General features: G+C 39.5%; 1 protein-coding gene across 1 annotated transcript; it reads right to left on the minus strand.

The window, feature by feature from the left end:
• Nucleotide 1: 1 nt before the first annotated feature.
• Nucleotides 2-24359, minus strand: nlrc3 (NLR family, CARD domain containing 3). The gene is made up of 19 exons (XM_017700781.2): nucleotides 24181-24359; nucleotides 16294-16478; nucleotides 15920-16180; nucleotides 13572-15360; nucleotides 13149-13235; nucleotides 11706-11789; nucleotides 11408-11491; nucleotides 10897-10980; nucleotides 10702-10785; nucleotides 10217-10300; nucleotides 10050-10133; nucleotides 9798-9881; nucleotides 9343-9426; nucleotides 8538-8621; nucleotides 7441-7524; nucleotides 4741-4824; nucleotides 3185-3268; nucleotides 2999-3082; nucleotides 2-198 (listed from the first exon to the last, which is right to left on the minus strand). The coding sequence occupies exons 2-19, from the start codon at nucleotides 16385-16387 to the stop codon at nucleotides 108-110; spliced, it is 3414 nt and encodes a 1137-aa protein (XP_017556270.1). The 5' UTR covers nucleotides 16388-16478; nucleotides 24181-24359; the 3' UTR covers nucleotides 2-107.
• Between the last annotated feature and the right edge of the window lie 541 nt (nucleotides 24360-24900).

Below are 24900 nucleotides of genomic sequence, written 5' to 3' on the forward strand. Positions count from 1 at the left end.
ATATTATACAGTTACACTTACAGTTACGTGAACATAGCAACACTCAAATGAAGAAAGAAATAAATAAATGTTAAGTGTGTGTGCGCGCATGTGTGGCTGTGTGTGTCTTAGATGTCCACCACACACTCTGATGCATCTGCTCTTATGGCATCCGAAACAACCTTCGCTCCTGACTCACCGATTCCATTACCCTGGAGACTGAGAAAAAGGAAACAAAGACAAAACATATACATCACACAAGTCCACACACAGGCCCATTTGTTTTTCAGACTTTGTTCAGTCTGCATTTTTTCTTTAAAACAGTTTAGCTCATCTTTTCTCATTTTGTTGAATGGTACTTGCATTGAACTGGATGCTGTTATCCATAGCAACTTCTTTTTTTTTTTTGATCAAAGTTTTTTTATTGAAGTTTTATAATACGCAAAATACAAACAATCCCACTCCCAAGTTCCACCCACTCCCACCCAGCCTTCAGACCTGTAACAAAACCTTGTACACTGTGCAATATTTATATAAAACTAAAACACACAGCATTTTAAAATAAAATAAATACCTATTATAGGGTCAGATTCTCAGCCTCCATATTCTCCAGGAAAACTAAGAAGGGCTGCCAGATTGTATAAAATCTCTGTACAGACCCTTGGAGAGAGTATCTTATCTTCTCAAGCTTGAGATATTGTGTAAACTCTTTGATCCATTGAGAGTAAGAAGGGGGATGAGGATCTTTCCACCTGAACAGTATCAGTCACCTGGCTAATAAAGTGCAGAAGGCTAACATATTGCCTTTATATGTACTTAGATGAGAGTGTAATGGTAAGACACCAAATAATGCAGCATAAGCACAGTAAGAGTGTTGAAAATAGACTCCCAGAATTATATATTAGTATAGTTTTGGACATGTCCAAAGAATCTTGCAGAATCTTGTTTGCATCTATCACATGTTGTATCCAGACTTGGTTTAAACTTAGCAAATTTTACTTTACTCAAATAAAGTTGATTCAGATTCAGATTACTTTATTGATCCCAGGGGGAAATTGCAGTTGTTACAGTTGCAGCCATTTATGTCAAAATAAACAAAAAAAAATGTACTACCTTAAACTGCACACAATGTCATTGACAAATAGAGGATGAATGTATTTTTCAAATAATTCTATGCCACATGTCTTCTGGGATTTGGTCAGATATTTTTCAGATATTTACAGCTTCGCAGCAGTAAATATCTGAAAAAATGTTCCCTATGGATATTAAATTTATTCACCAGCTGTTCAAAGGATGCAAAATGTTTATTTCTATATAGATCCTGTATTGATGAAATTCCATTCCTAGACCAGATATTAAATACTCCATCTGCTATTGAGGAGTAAACATATGATATTTTCATATTGGAGTATGAACTGAGGCACAAAATAGAGAGACAGCCCGTATAAACTGGTTCCGGATTTTAATTGATTATATAACAATGGGATTCTTGCTGTAATAGGAGATAGGCTTTGCCCATGGGAGCCTGGAGCATAATAATGCTGACAAGGAGGCGGAGTTACAGGATCAATTTTCTAAGATTACCCACTTAGGCGTGTGAGACTCCTCTATACTCTCATCCTATACATCCAGTACAGCAAATTCCTAATATTGGCAGCCCAGTAATAAAATCGAAAATTCGGCAGCGGCATACCACCCTGGGATTGAGGTTTTTGCAATATACACTTCCATAGATGTGGAGTCTTTATATTCCATATGAAGTCTGAAATTAGTACATCCAAAGATCTAAAGAAAGAACTGGTTAAGAAAATAGGAAGACTCTGAAATAAATATAAAAATCTAGGTAGCACATTCATTTTAACAGTATTGATCATAGCCACTTTAATTGTGTTGCAGATGTAGGTGAATGCACTGTTAGGAGTCTTGCCCAAGGACTCTTATTGCTGTAGTGTGGGATAGGGAAACAAACCCAAGTCTGCTTCTTGGAGAGCAGCGGTTTCCCACTAGGCCAGACCAACCACAGATGTCACACAGATGTATCAGCATCCCAGGAGAGACTCAACATTCTACATGACTTAAACATGACATGTTGAAGATCAACTAGCACTGCCAGCCCAAACATCATTTTACAGGCTTTAAATACTTGTTGGTATTTACTCAGCCTCAATATCACCCTTAATAACAAGAATAATTGCATTGCATGATTATCCATAATAATAAACAATTATCCATAATTTAAAGTTTGTAACTTCAGAACAAAATACTGTATATCCAGTAGTCAGTATTATTACAATTATGTATTAATCAGGCTGAAGCCCAGCTGAATGTTGGTATAGAATCTGTGGTTGTATCCCTCTTGTTCACTGTTGTTCTACAAAGAGTGGAAGTGGCCTGGTAGGTACCCTGCACAGCTGCTGGACCCACAACAAGCTCAGAGAACATTCCTTACATAATTGAGATGAATCCTCAAACTAGCCATGCCTCTGTGAAATACCAGCCTCTTATCATAAATTTGGCACTGAGCATTTTTCTTCTTTTCTGATAAAGTGTTCCAACACATGATTTGCTTCCAATAGCTTGTGCTTCAACATGTGTGACACATCTTTGCTCTTGTAGCTTCAGTGGTCACTTAGAAAGTGATGTAGATTGTTGCACTCTCAGGTGAGGTGACGTGAACGCCAGGCTTGAATTTATGGTGCATTCAACCAAACCAACTGTACTTTGTTTATTTTTAGCCTTCTCTGTGTGCTAAAGAGAGATAATGTACTTTTGTTTATTTGTTTATTAAATTTGTTTATTACTAATGTAATAAACAAATAGTCAAGTACTCAATTATTCAGGCTAGCCTTACTATTCAGTATAGCACTCCAAGAACTTTCAGGCCATCTAGCAGGGAATGTGATCAAGTGCACTTCCGCAGGGCTCTTGGCACAGCATGTGGCACAACTTGGATTTGTTGTGTGCTAGGACATCTCCACTTTTGCCTCTAGCAAGTTGATCAACACTAACAGACACTTACTTGATATAAGTGAGCTGGTGATTTCCTCTTAACGCAGTGGCGATGAAGATAGCTCCATCCATTCCTAAAGAGTTCTCCTGAAGACTACATGGGAATATGGTCATGTTTTTAAAATTAAACACTCATTCTGTGAAAAGTTTGTAAAATGAGAAACACTTATAAACACTCATAAATCAATACACTCACTTTAAACTTCTCAAACTCCTGTTGGTTTTCAGTGCACTGGAGAGAGCCTTGGCCCCAGCCATTCCAATGGAGTTGCCACGGAGGCTGAGAACATGAGGAGATTCACTTCAAATTATACACACAAATTAGGACTCATATACACTCACAGATGGCTTTTTTTAGAAACACCTTGTAGCTCCATCTTACTGATGTATAGTTAGAAACTGTAGTCCATCTGATGCACAGTTTGTGTTAGTAATCCTGTAGTGGGGTAGAGGATTGTGAGAGATGGGCTAAAGCCTATAATTGTACACCTTCAGTCAAATCCAAAGTTATTGGCACCCTTCATGAAAATAAGCTACTCAATATATTAAATACACCAAACATGAATTAAGTGAATTTTCTGGCTTAAACAAATGGGTAAGCTAAATATTTGGATTATTACACTGAACAAAAAAGGTTTGCTTTAGCAACAAATTTTTTTCTAGAAAACAAAAATGGGATTTACATCCCATACTAGTAGTTTTTTTTTTTTTTTTTTTATGGGGGGGGGTATTTGGAGAACAGGGATCTTGGACACTCACTTCCACACATTTTCAGATCCTTGATCCTTTGATCTTTTGCATGTGGACTGCCCTCTTTATACACCACAGGTTTTCAATTGGGTTCACATCTGAACACTGCAAAGCTCACCGCAAAACTTTCATTCTGTGTTCCTGCAACCTTTTTTGTGTGGATTTTGATGTGCGTTTAGGGTCATTATCTTGAAGATAATGCAGAAAGCTCCACCCTCAGCCTTCTGGTAGAAGCCGACACATTTTAGGCTAAAATCTCCTGGTATTTTGTGGAATGTATTATGCCTTTAAATTTAAACTTTCAATAAAAACCACCAACAGCAATACAGCCACAAAGCATCAATAATCCACCACCCTATTTGAAAGTGGGTATCAGATGCATTTCATTGTATGCAGTTCCTGTTTTTTGCCAGACGTGATGATAGTGTGCTTGACCAAAAAATTCAACTGGTCTCAGGTTGTCTCATCTGACCACATTTCATGAGTAGCTTCAATGACATTGACAAGCTCAGGCACTGCAGTTTGTTTCTTGCTTTTAGGAAAGGCTTCTTTTGTGGAACACTTCCAAAAAGCTTCTGGTAATGGAAGTCTCTGATAGTGGATTTTGAAAGTTGATTTTGAGAAACTGAACTGCGTCTCTTTTACCATCCTCTATACACACAATGTGTGGGATGCTCATGCATCATCTTCCTGGAAATTTTTTAACTGTTGTAATAACGTCACCCTGATTATTATTTAAGGGTAACTGAACTGACTGCTAATTTATATATTTTTGAATCATTATGTGCTTTGTTTATTTTTATATGATTATTTCTGCCCAATTTCTTCCTGGGTGCCAATAATTATTGAGATGGCTGTATACAGTGGATCTGTCAGGCAGATGGAGCTTATAAAGTGGCTGTGGGTGAAAGTACAAGGTGTTTCTAATACAGTGGATGGACAGTGCATCAAAGAAGGAAAATGACAGCAAGGAGAAAGAAAGAACAAGAGAGACTGACTCACTCCAATGTGTGGAGAGTTTGGTTGACCATTAAAGCTTCAGCCAAGGCCACAGCTCCAGCTTTACCCGCCGATACTCCCTGAAGACTGCACAAACACAAAAACGTTTCCAAAAGTGTTTCAAAAGTTCGATTCCATCTACACTATAGCACACCTAAGTGAGACCTTGTAGGTGTGAAATCACTCTAAAAGCATGTTTATACCCTGTTTATACACTGTGTATAAACACTGTACAACACAAATATAGCTATTTTATTACTATCCAAAATTACCAGTGAAGTTTCTGATCATGGGTCCTGAATTTGTGTGAATTTTTTTAAAAGTATCAAACATTTGTCAGCCATAATCAGTCATATATGCATGTGTTTCATGATATAGTGGTGTATTAATGAAGAACCTTTATGATAAGTAGAGCTGATTAAAAGGATAATTAGTGTAGAAACAGGAAGTGTTTGTGCTTGGATACATACATACATACATACATACATACATACACACACACACACACACACACACACACACACACACACACACACAAAACCCCAATTCCAATGAAGTTGGGACTTTGTGTAAAACAAATAAAAACAGAATACGATGATGTGCAAATCTTTTTCAACGTATATTCAATTGAATACACTACAAAAGACAAGATATTTAATGTTCAAATGGATAAACTTTATTGTTTTTTGCAAATATTCACTCATTTTGAATTTGATGCTTGCAACACGTTCCAAAAAAGTTGGGACAGGGGCGTGTTTACCACTGTGTTACATCACCTTTCCTTTTAACAACACTCAATAAGCGTTTGGGAACTGAGGACACTAATTGTTGAAGCTTTGTAGGTGGAATTCTTTCCCATTCTTGCTTGATGTACAACTTCAGTTGCTCAACACTCCGGGGTCTCCGTTGTCTTATTTTGCGCTTCATAATGCGTCACACATTTTCAATGGGAGTCAGGTCTGGACTGCAGGCAGGCCAGTCTAGTACCCGCAGTCTTTTACTATGAAGCCAAGCTGTTGTAACACGTGCAGAATGTGGCTTGGCATTGTCTTGCTGAAATAAGCAGGGACGTTCCTGAAAAAGACGTTGCTTGGATGGCAGCATATGTTACTCTAAAGCCTCTATGTACCTTTCAGCATTAATGGTGCCTTCACAGATGTGCCAATTACCCATGCCATGGGCACTAACACACCCCCATACCATCAGAGATGCTGGCTTTTGAACTTTGCTCTGATAACAATCCGGACAGTCCTTTTCCTCTTTGGCCGGGAGTACATGACATCCATGATTTGCAAAAACAATTTGAAATGTGGACTCGTCAGACCACAGGACACTTTTCCACTTTGCGTCAGTCCATCTCAGAGGAGCTCGGGCCCAGAGAAGCCGGCAGCGTTTCTGGGTGTTGTTGATATATGGCTTTCGCTTTGCATGGCAGAGTTTTAACTTGCACTTGTAGATGGAGCGACAAACTGTGTTCACTGACAGTGGTTTTCTGAAGTGTTCCTGAGCCCATGTGGTAATATCCGTTACAGAATGATGTCGGTTTTTAATGCAGTGCCGCCTGAGGGATTGAAGGTCACGGGCATTCACTGTTGGTTTTCTGCCTTGACACTTACTTGCAGAGATTTCTCCAGATTCTCTGAATCTTTTGATGATATTATGGACTGTAGATGATGAAATCCCTAAATTCCTTGCAATTGCACGTTGAGAAACATTGTTCTTAAACTGTTGGACTATTTGCTCACGCAGTTGTTCACAAAGTGGTGAACCTCACTCCATCCTTGCTTGTGAACAACTGAGCCTTTCAGGGATGCTCCCTTTATACCCAATCATGACACTCACCTGTTTCCAATTAACCTGTTCACCTGTGGAATGTTGCAAACAGGTGTTTTTTTGAGCATTCCTCAACTTTCCCAGTCTTTTGTTGCCCCTGTCCCAACTTCTTTGGAATGTGTTGCAGGCATCAAATTCAAAATGAGTGAATATTTGCAAAAAACAATAAAGTGTATCCGTTTGAACATTAAATATCTTGTCTTTGTAGTGTATTCAATTGAATATAGGTTGAAAAGGATTTGCAAATCATCGTATTCTGTTTTTATTTATGTTGTACACAACGTCCCAACTTCATTCGAATTGGGGTTGTATATACACACACACACACATACACACACACACAGGTTTGGGAACCACTGACTTAACACAACAAAATACAGTACAATAACATTCCCTAATTGAAGGCACTGAAATACCAGAGTCTTCTTCTTTCGGCTGCTCCCTTTAGGGGTCGCCACAGCAGATCATCTGCCTCCATCTTGCCCTATCCACTGCCTCCTCTAATTTTACACCAGCCATCTCCATGTCCACCTTCACTACATCCATAAACCTTCTCTGAGGTCTACCTCTGAGGTCTATCATGGAAATACCAGAGTAATAAATCAATTTAATGACGATATGCAGTGTTATTGATACAGAGCACCGCTCTTACTTTGGAGTGTGTCAGTCAGTGAGGTACAAACCAGGTGCATGAGCTTCATATCTAAACATTTACATCTAACATGTTAAAGGCTGTACAATGAGATAAAACACAGAGGAAGTTCATATGAATGTCTGTCCGTAACCTGACCTATTTACAGACAGTGCTGCTTTCCAGTAGACCACATACTGCACTGTGTGCATGCGTGAGCACATGTTGCTTAAACTTACTAGAGCACTGCGAGAGAGGAGTTCTCCCTTAGAGCGGCTGCCAGTGAGACAACACCATCATCACCTAGAGCGTTTTCTTGCAGACTACAAAGAAATACAGTATATAAATACACAGTAACAGCAACTATCAACAGTACACACACACACACACACACACACACACACACACACACAATACAGACAGCATATAGTATAGGAGACTGATAATAGAGTAACATTAGACAACATCATCTACATATAGTGTACCAGTGCTGGTAGAGGTATAAAATGACAGATTTGGAGATTTAGACCACTAAACGCTAAACACTGAAAATGAGAGAACTGCTTACAGTAACTTACTCCACTAAGACAGCAACAGTGTTGGGCAAATACATATAGTACAAATAGTACAATTTACTATTTCAAAACTATTTATCTTGGCAGTAAGCGCACTTCTGCCAGTACAAACACTATATAACATTAGAAGAAATATAAATAAACACAGACGCAGTGAAAAAGATTCCTTTTAACGTTCATTAATATGATGGTAGAAGAATACAGTCAGAAGGAGTTAAAAGTTTGGTTCCTGACTTCTCGCTGCACTACAATTCAGCAAACACGATGGTCTGTGGAATACTTTACAGACTGGCCAAGACAAAACCATATTCAGGTTAATGTGGCATATATTGACAAAGCTGAGCTGAACCTGACATCATGACTCTTTTTTTATGGCTCTATCCATAACTTTATCTTTTTTTGGTGGAAGGAACTGCCAATATTGAAGCGCATTTGATACGATGTTTGGGGCTTTTTGTTTAACTTTTTTTCTTTACTGTTTAGAAATGTTTAAAAAAAAAGAAAGCAATAAAGCACTTACAGCAAATAACACCATGGCTGTAGTGATCTATGGTACTCGTTATCAGCTTGTACATTTGTAAGATTAATGCTTTATAAGGTGATTGTAAGGTTAGTGCTTTACAAAAATAAACACTCATACAGCTACACACATTGTTATCTCATATAGCTTAAGGCTTTTGCACAGTACTCTGAGTGTAAACTAGCAGAGCAAAACTAATAAACTGATGTAATGGAGATGTGTTTGAAGTGTAGGAACCCACTCCAGGAGCTGGATGCTTGTGTTGCTGTGGAGAGACCGAGCTAGAGCCTTAGCAGCCCCACCCTTCATGAAGTTCCACTGGAGACTAATCGAGAGCGAGAGAGAGAGAGCGAGAGAGCGAGAGAGAGCGAGAGAGAGAGCGAGAGAGAGAGCGAGAGAGAGAGCGAGAGAGAGAGAGCGAGAGAGAGAGTGTGAATCGGTAATGCAGATGTAGAACATGCGATATTATTCATTTCTGAACTTTAAAGTCATATGCAAATGTTAGCAGTGAAATAGCATGTTTTAATGATTTTCTAAGTGAAAATAAGTTAACACGTGTTCTACAGGAAAGAAATCTTAAACATGACATTTTTATGCATTTTACTTACTTACTATTTCTATTTATTTGCAACATTTAACACAAAAAACATGAAATGCACATTTTTTTCTATTACAACATATAAAATAAAGGCCTGTGCAATGTGAAGTTCTCCTATTAGAGCTTATTGGTTTCTGTCCTGTGGTTCTATCTGAGTAAAGGTATAAAGCTTTTTTCATGCTTATGTTTGTATGGGGGTGTTAGCTGGTACATGTTGTGTTGCTTATTGTTCAGTGGTCAGTCCACACCCCACCCCATTCCTAAGTGTACTGTACAACACAAAAGATTGTATTATAATGTGGGGCTCTATATGATAACAGACTAAACCTTGGCATGTCTTGAACAGATCCCTCTAAAAGCCAGAGAGTAACCTGAGCACTGCATTAATGGGTGATATTCAGAAAGCATTTTAAGTCTTAAGGCAAGAGAACACGGATATAAGACTCACTGTAGAGATCTGAGTGCTCTGTTGGCTTTCACTGCCCCAGCGATGGCAGTCACCCCCTCGTCATGGAGAAGATTAGCAGTGAGACTGAAACACACACACACAGACACAGACAGACAGATGTGCGTGCGCGCACACACACACAGACACACAGGGTTTCAGATATGGATCCTCACACAGAGGAGATACCGCATCTGCAGCACTGACCACAAAATCTCCCTCCAACAGTGCTGCTCATTCCACTGAACTCAGGAAGAAGCCTTATCATATTAGACTGACTATTACATGGAAGAGACAGCGACAGAGGGACAGAGAGAGAGAGAGAGAGGAGAGGAGAGGAGAAAGAAAGAGAGAGAGAAAGAGAGAGAAATGACAAAATAGAAAAATAAAGAAACCAACAGAGACACAACGAGAGAGAGACACAAAGAGGCAGAGAGAGAGAAAGAATGAATACTCACTCTAGTTCTGCGAGTGTGTTGTTCTCTTGTAAGGCTCGGGCAATGGCTTTGGCACCTTCAACTCCTATAGAGTTCTCCCGCAGGCTGTACACACACACACACACACACACACACACACACACACAGACACACAGACACACACAGACACACACAGACACACACACACACACACAAAACGTTCCTGCAATGTTTTCTTTTTAAAATGAGGACATTTGATACCCACTGAATAAAGAAGAGGGCACACACACTCACTTCAGACTGGTCAGGCCTTTGTTGGAGCGCAGTGCCTGTGTGAGAGCCTTCATCCCTTTATCACTGACGGAGTTACTCTGCAGCCTGATGGAGACACTCAGAGTTCACCACTGCCATCTTTAGAATGACTTGTAAATTGTAAATATTCAGTCCTGAGTGTTTGTTACCTGAGAGTGCAGAGTGTGTGGTTGACCATGAGAGCCTGTGCCAGAGCTACTGTCCCCAGATCCCCCAGATGATTACTGGACACACTGAACAATACACAAAAAAATGTCCCAATACAGGCAGATGGAGCTGAGCACACACACTCAGTGACAGTTACCTCACATTTACGGTATATGTAATTAGTATACATAAATGATAGCTAAAAATTCTACTATTGTATCTAAATAAATAAAAATTACATTCACATTTTTGTTTAACTCCAACCAGGAAAGAACACTACTAAATGACAATGATTTCTAAAAGGTGTACGTTTAGAAAATTAATTTTACGTCTTTTGGAACATCTAAGGTAAAGTGGGTTTCATCAGCGGATACAGGTCGCCCTCCAACCACACACGCGCATACATGCATGCCTGCAAAAATGTGCACACGCACGCACACACGCACACACACACACACACACGCAAACTCTCAGGCACACTTCCTACTTGAGATCTTGTAGAATCTGGTTCTTCTTCAGGGAGTCTGCAATTCTCTTCACTCCATCTGGGCCAATGCTGTTCTTCTGAACACTGCAGTGCAACACGGTCACATATGAAAAACAAATGTCATTGTAGCATCAGATAAAAACATTTTATTTATTCATTTAAATGCACTGCATTCAACAGACACACCAGACTTACTTCAGAGAGGTGAGTTTCCGGTTGGACTGCAACACATCGGCCAGTGCTCGAGCTCCCTCATCCTCTATACTGTTACTCTGAAGACTACATATACATGCACACAACAATACATGATTAGTCAGAAAACAACATATATACTGTATACACACGACTCTGTATGGTCACACTGAGGACTATTTGTACCTCATAAGGATCTTTCCTGTGGCGTAACATGCAACAAAATCTACTTTCTTATTGGATATACTGGATTAAAATCAGCCAGTTTCATTACTGGACACTGCCTTTAACTTTTTATTAATTCATTTCATTCAAACATGTATTGTTTGCTTGTGATATTTAGGATATTCACTTGACTTTTCCAGCATCAGCCTATTTCAATTTGTTAACTAAAGTTTAGTCATACCGTAGGACATAATCTCATACAAATGACTCTACAGAGTCACAACCAACTTAATAGCACAGACTACATGTATAATACCTTAATCTGTAATGCTTCTCAGTGGAAACTCACTTAACTGACACGATGACCTGGTTCAATTTCAGGGCCTCAGCCAGTACCTTTGCTCCTTTGGTGCCAATATTGTTGCCATGGAGACTATCAATAAAAAGAGGTTCACACACAAAAAGCTTAAAAATGAATACATTTTCCTCTTGTCTCAAGCCATTTTATAATGTTACGGTTTAGTCTGAAGACAACATACAGAGACAGATGTGTTTGCATGTCACTGTCTCTCACTCATTATTTCACTGTAACACACACACACACACACATATACTCAGACACAAAATACACTGTAAAGGGGACTCACTCCAGTACGGTGAGTGTGCGATTGACCAAAAGAGCTCGACTTAGTGGCTTGATCCCCTTACTGCTAATGGAATTCTCTGCCAAACTAGAGATAGAGAGATAGAGGTAAAGAAATAGAAGTAGAGAGAGAGGTAGAGAGAGAGGTAGAGAGAAAGAGAGAGGTAGAGAGAGAGTGGGAGGTAGAGAGAGAGAACAAACACACATACTCCTCAGCCAAGTTATGTCTGAACAGTGCTTCTTACCCTGCATGCATGCATACATGCAGAAAGGTATTTTATTACAAGTACAGCAACATTCAAACTATTGAGTGACTATAAAGAAATTACAGAAGAAGAAGTATTTGAGAAGTAGTAAATATGAAGACAAGGGCATGGCCATGGGGTGGCCTGGGGACCTAGGGCCCTCAGTTGGAAGCCCTTAGATTTCTGACAGCATAAAATTCTTTCATTGCCATTGAAAGTGTTACAAAAAATAATTTGGGTCTCTTTTTATTTGGATAGCCCCCAGCATATTATATATAGGTGATCAAAACCATCTAATGAAAATCAGCTGATTCTCAATAGCATTATGACTTGGCTTAGGATTAGTACCAGTGTTATGTTTAGGATCAGGGTAAGAGTTTAGGTTTTGGGTTGAGGTTGGGTTGAGGTTAAGGGATAAATAAAGGTTTTGGGTTAGGGAAAATTAAGGTGAATTTAATATATAAATAGTTGAATTTAAGTTGAAGGCAAGATAAGCATTTGCAGTGGGCTGTCCAAGAAAAGTATTACCATAATTTGTGCTGCACTCTATTAATACAAGTCAACAGGAATGTCTTTACCACCTTAAACAAATAAAACAGACAAAGAAAGTTCTCTTTATGTCATCGCCAATTTTGGTGGATGCCATCACCATGGCAGCATGCCGCCAATAGTCATGTATCATCAGTTTTTCACCAACCATTTTTCAACATCAACACGTACACATAGCATCACTCTGGGATCTCAGTATAAGTTTGCCGCTATGTATGTAGTACAATTGACCGTTTGTAAAGAAAATAATTATAATAGTACTAAATAATAATAATAATAATAATAATAATAATAATAATTAACAAACAAAAACAACCATGCAAAAATGGTTAAAGACCATCTTGTTTGGTCTTTAATCATTAGCCCTAGACATCAACCACCTAGTATTGTGAAAATACCTAGAGAAAGTGGTTAAGCAGCCAATACTCACTGTGGTATACTGTAAGCTAGACAGTTTTTGAATTTAAAATCTCTTTAAATATGGTAACTATAATGAAAAAGCCTAGTTAGTTGTTGTCACTCACTTTTTTTTTTTTTTAAGAGCACAATGCTCCCAAACCCTGCCTTCCACCTGTAACCAGCCCTCCACCCCAACTGAAATTCTGGTCACATCATCAATAGGAAATTGTGTGTGAATTGCTGTATGTCTATACCTCAGGGACTGAATACGGCAGTCTTTGGCACTCAGTAAACTCCCCAGAAGCTCCATTGCATCGTCCTTAAATTCATTATTTTCCATCCTGAAACAGAGATATACAGTCAAACCTACAAATTCTTATCAATTGTTCTCTTACATTAAATGTTATTGTGGTTAGATTGTGCCTAAGTACACACTGTACTAGTATTAGCTCTAAAAACATGCACACTGTATCAAGCCTGGTGTGAAACGGTCTTAGTCCCTTCATGTCTCAACTTCAACCAAAAGTGTCTGAGGGTTCACAGCAGAGTGCAAGTGTGAAAATATGAATGGCTGGCTTCCACACGAAAAGTTCGTTGAGAGGTTACTTGTTAAATATTGTACAGCAGACTTGCTTGTCTAACTTGTAAGTAGTTTATGTCATTGGTGTGAGCATTACCGTAGCTTGCTGCAGTACAGGAGCTGTGGAAGGAGTCTCTTGAGGGAAGCGGAGTCTAAGCAGTTTGACAGGTGTGTCTCATCAACACAAGCATCTGACACCTGCAGCAAGTATGCCAGCACTGCACACACTCCACCCTTTAGCTTTCCCCGCAGCCTACAGCCTATAAGGTCCTCCTCCACTGACCGTATCCACTCTCCCTGCTGCAGCTCTGCCAGGCAGGCCACTGTGGCAATGCTGCGCATGCTAACCGCCTCGCCCCCTGACCCTACCACAGTGTTCTGAAGTAGGGTCGTCCCCATGGTGCGTTGGGTCACCTGCTCCTCACGGCCTACTCCCAAAGCTCCACCCAGCAGACCCCCCACTGCTGAAGACAATAGTCCAGACAGGAAACGCATGAAGAAGTCCAGGTTACCATTTGCAGCACTGTTGCTTTTCTGCAAGGCAGCACGGTAATGGCTGGGGAAGCCAATACGGGGCCATGAGACACTACTTTCAGAGAACAGATCAAACATTCCTCGTCGAGAAGATGTGTAGTAGAAGAGTGCACCAAGAAACTCTTGCACAGAGGTATGTACAAACCGCCATGATACACATTCTGATGACCAGCTCTGCTCACGCTGGAGGACCCGGTGTCCCAGAGTTCCCAGTGGTGGTGGGACATCGACACCATATGTTCGTAACTCAGCTTCACTAAATGTATGACGGCGACGTAACAGGCTGTAGAAGGCCATGCGCCCAAGAGTGGCCAATGGTTTTCGGATGCTTCCACTGGAAGGATCTGCGGAAGTGAGGTGCGGCCAGCAATAATGAGCATATATTTCTGTCAGGGTCCGTGGAAGAGGTATGTCCTCCAACTCTGCCCTTACAAGGTGGGACAGTGTTGTTGTGACAATGCGACAGATGCCAGGTACCGAACACAGGATTAGCACAGGCTTCTGGCAACTCAGGTGATCCCACACCTGGTGAGGAGTGTCCTCTGATGCATGTGAGCGAGGAGCAGATGGAGTGGATGGTCGGGAAGGCATGCAAGAGTTTTCCTGAGAGCGTGTGAGGGACTTTGTAAGATAATCCTGGATGTGAGTGTGTGTAAAAGGCTGGACTTCAGTGACACGGTCCACAAGTCCTGCAGGTACTTTTGACCCCACGCCAGGTCTTGACAGAAGCCAGAGAGTCACCCCTGGCAAAAGATTGCCCCTGACAATATTTGTGATGAGGTCTGACACCAGTAGCTCCCGACGAGGGTCAGGGGTAGCTGGTGCTTCAGAGAAGTCCAAAGGGGTACGGAATTCTTCCAACCCATCGAAGATCAGCAGTACTTTACAGATGCCACCATTCAAAATCACATCAACATTTTCATATGGAACGATTGACCGAAGCATTCTCTCAACCGACAGCCGATCAAAACTGCTCAGTTCCCAGCAAGCGACAGGAATCACTAAGCTCAGATCTGGAAATATCTTCCCTGAAATCCATAGACGGACAAACTGGTGAACTAGTCGGGTCTTTCCGCTGCCGGCCACACCTACTGTCAGTGTCACACGAGGGGCAGTGCTGACCCTTGTCAGTGGAGCAAGCAGTCTATCCAGTCCCAGTGGACGACCATGCAAAGGTGCTGTCCCTCTGTTGACAGACACTTGAATTAGATCATGCTCTCTTTGCTGCAGGTCAGACACCCCCTCAACCAGTAATAGTGCTGGGCCATGGCTATGATTGGTAACTTGGTGGGTGAGGCTTTCAGTGTCTACTCGCTTCCGGAGGACAGCCTTATGTTGCTGAACAACAGAATCTAAGGAGACAGAGGGACAAAGGATAAAAAGGACCAAAAGTAAGAAACAAATACAAAAAGGTATGCATCAGTGCTTCTGTGCTTTACTAGTTATGCAAAAGTAACAAGTGATACAAGGAAAATATGTCCATGTTTTGTCAAAAGCTTGCTGCACTGAGAATTAATAAGCATAAGAGGCATATGTAGAAGCTTACACCCCACCGATGAACTTTGTGTAAACTATATGCCTAAATCACCACACACTTATCCCAAACCACTTTATGCAATCTCAAATAAACCAGCTTATGTGGTCTTTGATACTATATTGTTCTATTGTATTGTTCACTGTACACATGTACAGAAGTTGCCCTTTGGCTAAAAATATTAGTAGCAAGTCAAGCCTGACATTTGTATGAACATTTATCTATAACTTGTTAGTGATATTAGCCTTATAGTTCCAGTGCCAAACTACAGAAGCAAACTTTGGACATCAAACAGGTCTTGGCTTGTCCTCAGTTTTCTATCAGAACCCTGGTTCAAGAGGAGTTGACTTGATTTTTGAAAAAGTCCACTCACTCACCGTGCAGAGTTACGAGGTTGTACTCATCAGGATGTGAATTCTGCAGGTAAGCCTGGAGGGTGGAGCCCTGTGGATCACTTATGCGCAGGAGCTCAACCAGCGTGTGCACTTTATCCTCTAAAGACCCCCTGCCCTGAATCATGCTTGCGTCCTCTGCAGTCAGCTGCTCTGACTTCCTCATGTGGTTGACCATATCCATCAATAATGAGACAGAGACAAAACGCTGCAATGATTTCTGATGCCTGAGCAGCCAACCAGCATCTGATACAGGGACACAAACACAGAAAAATTATACCAATCCCAGAATTTCAGCAATTGTACCTGAAATGACATTGTTAATAGACACAGGGTAAGTGGGGAGTGTGTGTGTTTACCCTCCATCTTCTTGCGAGTTTCTGATTTTGGAGAAGTGGATTTGAGATCCATGTAGCAGTCCTCCTGCCAAGGAATTTGTAAGTTCCTCTCCATCCCAGAGTGTATACTGTATGTATTGTATGTCCGTGAGTGTACTTTTCCAAGCTGCTACTTGTTCATCAAATGTGTCCCTTCTGGTCCATCTCTTTGTTTGAAAGCAAGAAAAAACATTGGTGTCAGAGGGGAACCCTCAGGTAGATGCCTGCATTTCTGCGGGATTCCTGTATTTTGCAGCATAGGACTACTTTTCAGTGCTTTTCAGTACTTTTCAGTGGTAGCAGTCGGTTAACCAACCAGTGGGACAACACATATGCGTAGATAAATTCTGTAAATTATTGAATAGCTTAAATATAATTTTTTAAAAATCACGTAATAATTAGTATAGATAAATAATATCTAACAGTAAAATAACTAAAATGAATAAACTAATTCTAAATAGTAGTGAAGCAACATGGACAACATACTAAAAGTATTCTTGTAGCAGAGCAATAATTATTATTTTCTCTGTGGTATCTGCAGGAACACAGCAAAGCTAACTCGCCCATTGGTTAGGACTACAGAAGCTGAACTGAAGGTCTAACGTGTCAGATTAACCAATAATATGATGAGGAAGTGACAGTAGAAAACAACAATCAGGTTTTTATTTTCAGTGGGTGGAACCAATTGTCCCGCGACCCTGACGAAGAAGCGGCTTAGAAAATGGATGGATGGATGGCTGGATGGAACCAATTGTATGAGGCTCTGGAATTAGCCTTAATTTGTCCTTGACTGGGTGTACAAGTGGCAGCAACTCTATGCCAGGGTTCTTTATTGAAGGAATCGCAGTGAAACAAGTAGGTAAAAATACATATTATGAATCTGTTTTGGTGCTATATAGAAACATACACAACACATTCTCCCTCAATCTGAAGAACCATTTCACCTTCCAAAGAACCATTTAAGTAAGCAAATACTTTATATAGAACTCACGGTTCTAAATTCATTCATTTTACCGAAGAATCATCATTTAAAAGAACCATCTTTTAAAAGTGTGTATAAGCCTTACAGCACTTTAGAAAATTCAAGCTGTTTCATATCTATAGACTCGCTGACCATGCTCTGCTGCACTTTCTTCCATGAAAGCCCATTTTTTTTCAAACACACACACTCACACACACACAAACACGGCTGGAGTACGGAGGAAATTAAAAGGCGTGTAAGAGCTAGACAGAGGAGACCTTGCAAACCTCACAACCCACATGCATCAACAAACACTCAGTTTCTATGGTAACGACACGCAATATTCAAAAACAGACACGTCCACATTAAGGTGACCTTAAATTTGTTGATTGTTTTAGTACTAGAACAGTATACAGTCATATTCCAAGGTATGAAAACTCCCAGTCAAATGACATTTTGTTGATTTTATAATTGAACACATCTTCAACCAAGGACACACTTAAATGATATGTTTTTGGGCCTAATGTCAGTGGACAATTTCTAGTTATGTGATGAGTTTTATATATTGGGGGGAAAAAACAAAATATAAATGCACCACATTTTATGCTTTATTTTTTGTTAAATTCAGCAAATAACTAGTAACTATGTATTAAAATGTGCAGAAGTGTGTTCTCTGTAGAAAATGTGTTATTTTCACAATAATTAACAAAACATTCATTTGGTGTGAACATTCTTAATACTGACTTCATTTGAGTTACATTTGATCAGTTTCTGGAAAAGCACTTTAACATTAATTTCCTCATTATCAATATTTCAGACATCACTCTGCCTCAAAGATTTATTAATATCCACTTGTTGAGAGCTGATGTCAATACACTCACTGGCCACGTTATACCTTGTAGCTCCACCTTGTTGGAGTACAGTTAGGGACTGTATCTCTTCTGTTGATACACAGTTTATCTTAGCAATACTATTAAAACCTTTCACTAATGGTCAGACTACAGTTTCTGACTACAGAGCTGAGAGAGCTGAATATTTTGGGTGGTGGACCACTCTCAACCTAGCAGTGATGCTGTGGTGTGTAAAAGCTCATAAACTGGCCAGTGATGAATGGATGGGTGACTGAGTCTGTAACTGTACATTTATATTAGTAGGGTTTTTAACAAAGTAGCAAAGCCAGCATAAAGCAGTATCAGCAATGCTGTTTGAGCCCCCACACCCATCTGTGGCTGGGAGTCCAATATAGCACATTTGGCTGAGCTCTCTCTGGGTGGATAGTATGGTCCTCCAATCCCCTACTAGGCCCCCATGTCCATCACTCAGTGCTACTATTGTTCTCCTCCAAGCGTGTTGAGTTCTCCAATGACGTTGCATTAGCAGCAGTTTTAAAAGTTGTGATGGAGGAAAGGCCTTCACCCTGCCAGTGTTTTGGGGTGGGGGGGCGGGGGGTGGGGGTGGGACAGTGGTTTGAAGAAAAAAATAATCCCTAAAATAAGGGAAGATTTTTGAGGAATACAGCAATGTTGGTGTTAATGACTGTGTGTAATGCTTAATAGGTGGATTACAATAATGCTGTAATAACTGCATGCTAAATTATAGATGTTTAGTTCCGTATTGTTTGAGATGGGTAACTCAATTTACTCACTAAAATTTGATGAATCGGTACTTTGTGTATTTTTTAATGATACTATTTTTACTTTTACTCAAGCGTATTAGTGAGGAAAGTGCTTTTCACTCAACTATATTTCATTTCTTTAGTTTAACTTTTTTCCCCTTTAATTTCATTCTTTTACATGAGTGAGGGCACCTGTGGTCACCAACCCTACTTCAGGAAATCTACTGTCCTGCAGAGTTGAGTTCCAACCTGCATCAAAAATGTATTAAAAATTCCTCCTTACCTACTCTAATGTGTCTTATCCAGGCAATCAAGGACTTCTGAGGGAGTTAATTAGCTGGAACAGGTGTGCCAGATTGTGGTTGGAACTTGACTCTGCAGGACTGTAGATCTCCAGGACCATTGTTGGTAACCACTAATTTAAACTGTTTCTGTTGCTCCTGTGCTGATTCATGCTGGTTTTGTTAGTTACTCAGTACTTTGGTAGTTTTTTGACCTGCTACTTTTGTACTTCTACTCAAGTTGTTATTTTTGGTAACTTATACTACATTTTCATAACAATCAAGCCCATATCATCAAGTTATTGGCCCCTGGGTACAAATATTTGGTGGGCCTGTACATGGCTACCTTTTTCAGAGCAGTCAGGGACACCAATGCACGTGAGGGCTGAGCAGGACCAAAGTGGCAGCATACTAACTGCAGTGTTGGGCATGTCTCTCCTATAAATGCATTATTTTTCCAATCAAGACAAAGCATAGCAAGATTACACACACATTAACGAGAGCACAGGTTAACATAAACCCAGCAACCAATGCTAAACTTCCCTATAAAGCATGCATCCACTCTTAACAAGCATATTTACCCCAATAAAGATGACAAAAAAGCAGGCAGCTGAAATGTACAAAACAAATTTGGAAAAAGGCAGCAAACTAAAAAAAAAAAAACATCAAGAATGCAAAGCTAAAGAATACCATCACGTCAGGCATGACATTTTTAATGATAATAATAATAATAATAATGATATTATTATTATTTACTTCTTACTTATTATTTACATTTTTGCAAGGATGTAGAAAGGTTCAGCTTACTGCTGACAAGGTAGCTTTTGGGAGCTGACCTCTTATATTTGATTTTGGAAATGGGCTTCCAACTATGTGAACTACTAACACCTCCCCTCATGATTTATACAGACTGGTGTAGTAACAGAATGTATTGCTGTTGTCAGAACAAAACATCTTCTTCTTCTTCTTTCGGCTGCTCCCTTTAGGGGTCGCCACAGCGGATCATCTGCCTCCATCTTGCCCTATCCATTGCCTCCTCTACTTTCACACCAACCATCTCCATGTCCACCTTCACTACATCCATAAACCTCCTCTGAGGTCTACCTCTTCTCCTTCTACCCGGCAGCTCCATCTCCAACATTCTTTGACCAATATATCCACTATTCCTCCTCAACACATGTCCAAACCATCTCAACCTGGCCTCTCTGGCTTTATCTCCAAACTGCTCCACCTTCACTGTCCCTCTGATCTGCTCATTTCTAATCTTGTCCATCCTTGTCACTCCCAACAAAAATCTCAGCATCTTCATCTCCGCCACCTCCAGCTCAGCCTCCTGTCTTTTAGACAGAGCCACAGTCTCCAAACCATACATCATAGCAGGACGCACTACTGTCTTGTAAACCTTCCCTTTCACTCTTGCTGCTATCCTTCTGTCACAACAAAACATCATATCTTCAAAATGGTAACTGGAGAATGAAAAAAAACCTAATTTACTTTTAATGTAAGTCAACGGAACCAGACTTTTTGTCATTTTGTGGCTTTTTTTGGTCCATTCATCATAATATTTACACCAAATGTAAGAGGTCAACAGGCATTTTCAAATTATGCCAAAAACTGAAAGCTGTCGGTTTGTTATGACAGCAGCGATATACTGTATAATATTCTGCATGCATGTATTACATGATCAAGATACAAACAAAAGGAACTAAATCATGTTACGGTTACAGAAAAAGGACAGTAATCTCATTACATGTACATTATAAAACCATACAATATCCACTATGGCCTACGTGAGAATGTTACATTAGTGTCAAGCCAACACTGATGTATATTCACTTTCCCTCACTAGAATTAACATCACAGATGGCAGCTGTGGTTTAAAAAAGGAATTTGAAGCTTGTAAGATGTTTTTTACTTTACATGTTGCAGCTTTACAGTGAATACTGCAGTAAATATAGCAACAAATTATTATAATTATTATTGCAAAATAGTAAATATAGCAAATTGTTAAATTAATTTGGAAAGATGAATTAATCATTATAAAATAACTTACTCTTAAATAAAGTGAATAGAACTGAAATAAAGTGTTGCTTAAACAATTAAGGAAATTGGATGAAATGGATAAGAAAATGAATAAAAATGATTGATAAAATGATTTAGAAAATAAAAGGATAAAAACTGCTAAAAATTAAAGGATAAAAGTAAAACCTTGTTCAATCCCATAATGTCTTTGATACTGATTGCACAGTGTGTTAAAATATCTTATATTTTCTTAAAATCTTCAATGTGGGCATTTTTAAATAATAAATAAATACATACATACATTCTGCCTCATATTTGAACGCGCTCCTCTAAAATGGTGTAAAGTACATTTAAAACTCAGTAATACTTTCATTTCAACTGAAATCGCAAAAATATATGAATTATATTCCAGCTATTATTCAGTGGTTATGTAATGTTTTTTCAAAATTTCTGCATAATGAAAGGGTGATAATATAAACAAAGTCATTCTAAGAGGTTTTTTGTGTGTGAAATGCTCGGTTCTAGAGAAACGCACAGAGTCTGAATTGTTCAGAGTGGTGATGATAGAAACCAGACGTCTGAATTGTTTGATGCTTCTAAATGCTTCCCTCACAGAAAGTTATTATGCTGTATGGTTACAAAGATGCTGCCTGATTGTCTGAGACATTGCTTTATGAAAGTTTTGAGGTAAAGATTTGGCCTAAAGCATATTTTTAAAGCCATTGATGGTAGAGGGGTACATGAAAGGCATTTGAGGCAAAATGTGACCCCTGGTTCCTATCAGTACCACTGCAAAGATCTAAATTGGCAACAATGACTCTGTGTACATCTCAATCACTAAGGACTAAATTATAGAGAACTTTTGGAAAAACTGCAATTCTTCTTTAAGGAATAATTAAGGAAGTTGGTTTCTAAATTCAAGGCCCCATAAGCTGTGTCTAATGTGCATAAGCAATACAAAGGCCTCTGCATATACATGATAAACGTGTCAATAAACAACCTTGTGTTTTGTAAAGCACTTTGAGAAGCTCTTGTCTCTAAACCTTTGGCCTGTGGTGTAGATTAGAAAGGCTACACTACGGCATAGAGAGACAGACAGACAGACAGACAGACAGTGTGTGAGAGAAAGAAAGAAAGAAAGAAAGAAAGAAAGAAAGAAAGAAAGAAAGAAAGAAAGAAAGAAAGAAAGAAAGAAAGAAAGACAGATAGAGAGAGAGAGAGAGAGAGAGAGAGAGAGAGAGAGAGAGAGAGAGAGAGAGAGAGAGAGAGAGAGTGTGAGAGACAGACAGACAGACAGACAGACAGACAGAGAGTGAGAGAGAGAGAGAGTGTGTGTGAGAAACAGACAGACAGACAGACAGTGAGAGATAGAGAGAGAGAGAGACAGACAGAGTGTGAGAAAGAGACACAGACAGACAGACAGAGAGAGTGTGAGAGACAGACAGACAGACAGACAGACAGACAGACAGACAGTGAGAGATAGAGAGAGAGAGAGACAGACAGAGTGTGAGAAAGAGACACAGACAGACAGACAGAGAGAGTGTGAGAGACAGACAGACAGACAGACAGACAGTGAGAGATAGAGAGAGAGAGAGACAGACAGAGTGTGAGAAAGAGACACAGACAGACAGACAGAGAGAGTGTGACAGACAGACAGACAGACAGACAGACAGAGAGAGAGAGAGAGAGAGAGAGAGAGAGAGAGGGCACAGAATTTTCAGATGTAATTTTTTTTTTGCCATATTAACTTTTCCATTTTTTGCCTAATTTAATTAATTCCTTTGCAACCATTTATAATTTCCAAGTAATAAATGAGTTTATTTAAGTGAAAATCTAATTTTAAAAACTAAATTTTAACTTGAATACATTCTTACAAAGTTATCACAAACAACAAAACTACTACTTAATAATAATAATAATAATAATAATAATAATAATAATAATAATAATAATAATAACAATAATAATAATAATAATAATAACAATAATAATAATAATAATAATAATAATAATAAATGTATACAGCATCTTTCTTTTGGCTCTTTTTTGACCCCTTAGTGGACAAGAAAAAAAATTATTATTATTTGGATTTAATAACAGAGTAATATAACATACCACAGGCTGTGATGCAGTTGTGTACCCTACCTATCCGCTGACCACGCCACCTCAAGGACAGTCACAACAATCTGCCTCCTTCTTAGCCCACCCAAAGTGTTCACAGAGGGCTCAACATCACGCAGGACAGATAAGACAGAGAGACCCCCAGATACTAGAGCTGGCCTGGGCAGCATTTAACAGGTTAGGTGTTTAGCTGGTCCTCAAACATCAAATTCTCAAAAAAAAAAAGATTTTCATTTAATATTTGGCTGTGATTGTAATTATGCTCATTACTGCAGCTCCTTATTTGCAGTATATTAACAGTCAGACTGAGGTGCTGCTGTTTGCCTACCAAAATAGAATCGGTGATTGTAGCCCTCTTGTTCCAATACAGCTCTAATGAGTTACTGGTATCATTTGTATAACATTTATGAGTCACGTATGTAGAGGCTATAATGTATAGCGAATCAGAATTATAATTTTATTTCTTTCCATCACGGTTTTAGAGGTGTATTATTTTTATTTGTATTCATTTTAGTTTGCTGTTTATTTTATTCTGCTGTTTTGTTTGGAGTTCACGATTTGTAATCATGGAAAACAGCAATCCAGCACCTTTCCTCTACCTAAGAGTACAACAGGGCTACAGTGTAGACAGCATAAACAAGGCATACATTTGATAGCACAATGTTACAGCGACTGGTTGAATTCTGACATTTCCTTTTACTCTAACAATTTCATAACTTTGAGTCAGAACGAACTTAGCACTGTCTAAAGGTCAGGGGAGTCCAGCACGGCATTCAAAACCTCACTACTGAGCCTCTGTACCCTACACATTATAACCCCCAACACACGGACAGACACACATACACACAGACTGCCAGCAAGTTTATTACCTCGTCGCTGTTGAATGTTCGCTCATCAGAAGGCCTTCACTCTTTACAGTGATGCTTTCGGACTCAGGGCTAGCGGTTCTGTGGGACGTGGTCTATCGTGCATCTCTGTCATTTCTCTTCTGCTCTCTCTTTCTGCGCTCCAGACGGCACACGCTTATTTTCTTCTCTATTTCGTTCTTTTTGTTTTTTTCTCTTCCTGTCACACCTCCAGCTCTTCCTGTGTCACAGGCTACAGATTTGACTTTGTGAAAGGCAGCAGCATCTCTGCCTCACCCCCACACACACACACACACTTCCACCATAGTAACAAGTACATCACCAGTTTCATTGTTCATCTGCCCATGGTACCCCAGGTTACAATCAGGTTTTCTCTTGTCAGAATATGGGGTCATACATGTGTGGGTATGTATGGGTTATCACAGGACACTCAAACCCAGATTTGAGATTTGGAGTACTATATGCAGATGAACATTAAACATATTCTATAATACACTCACTGAGCACTGAATTAGATACACCTACATTGTATCTACATTCTTTATCCATTTTATCAGCTTCACTTACTATATAAGTGCACTTGTTAGTTCTACAATTACAGACTGTAGTCCATTTGTTTCTCTGCATATTTTCTTAGCCCCCTTTTACCCTGTTCTTCAGTGGTCAGGACCCCCACAGGACCACCACAGAGCAGGTACTATTTGGGTGGTGGCTCATTCTCAG

This window comes from Pygocentrus nattereri, chromosome 3 (genome assembly GCF_015220715.1).
Source record: "Pygocentrus nattereri isolate fPygNat1 chromosome 3, fPygNat1.pri, whole genome shotgun sequence".
Taxonomy (NCBI): domain Eukaryota; kingdom Metazoa; phylum Chordata; class Actinopteri; order Characiformes; family Serrasalmidae; genus Pygocentrus; species Pygocentrus nattereri.

Bases quoted from the DNA above. Each gene is read 5' to 3' on its own strand.
- nlrc3 (XM_017700781.2), bottom strand. From the start codon at position 16,387: ATGGAGAGGAACTTACAAATTCCTTGGCAGGAGGACTGCTACATGGAT. The intron at 10,786-10,896 runs GTAAGTCTGGTG...GTTGCACTGCAG, and splicing joins CGGAAACTCACCTCTCTGAA to TGTTCAGAAGAACAGCATTG. The intron at 9,427-9,797 runs GTGAGTATTCAT...TGTGTGTTTCAG, and splicing joins AACACACTCGCAGAACTAGA to TCTCACTGCTAATCTTCTCC.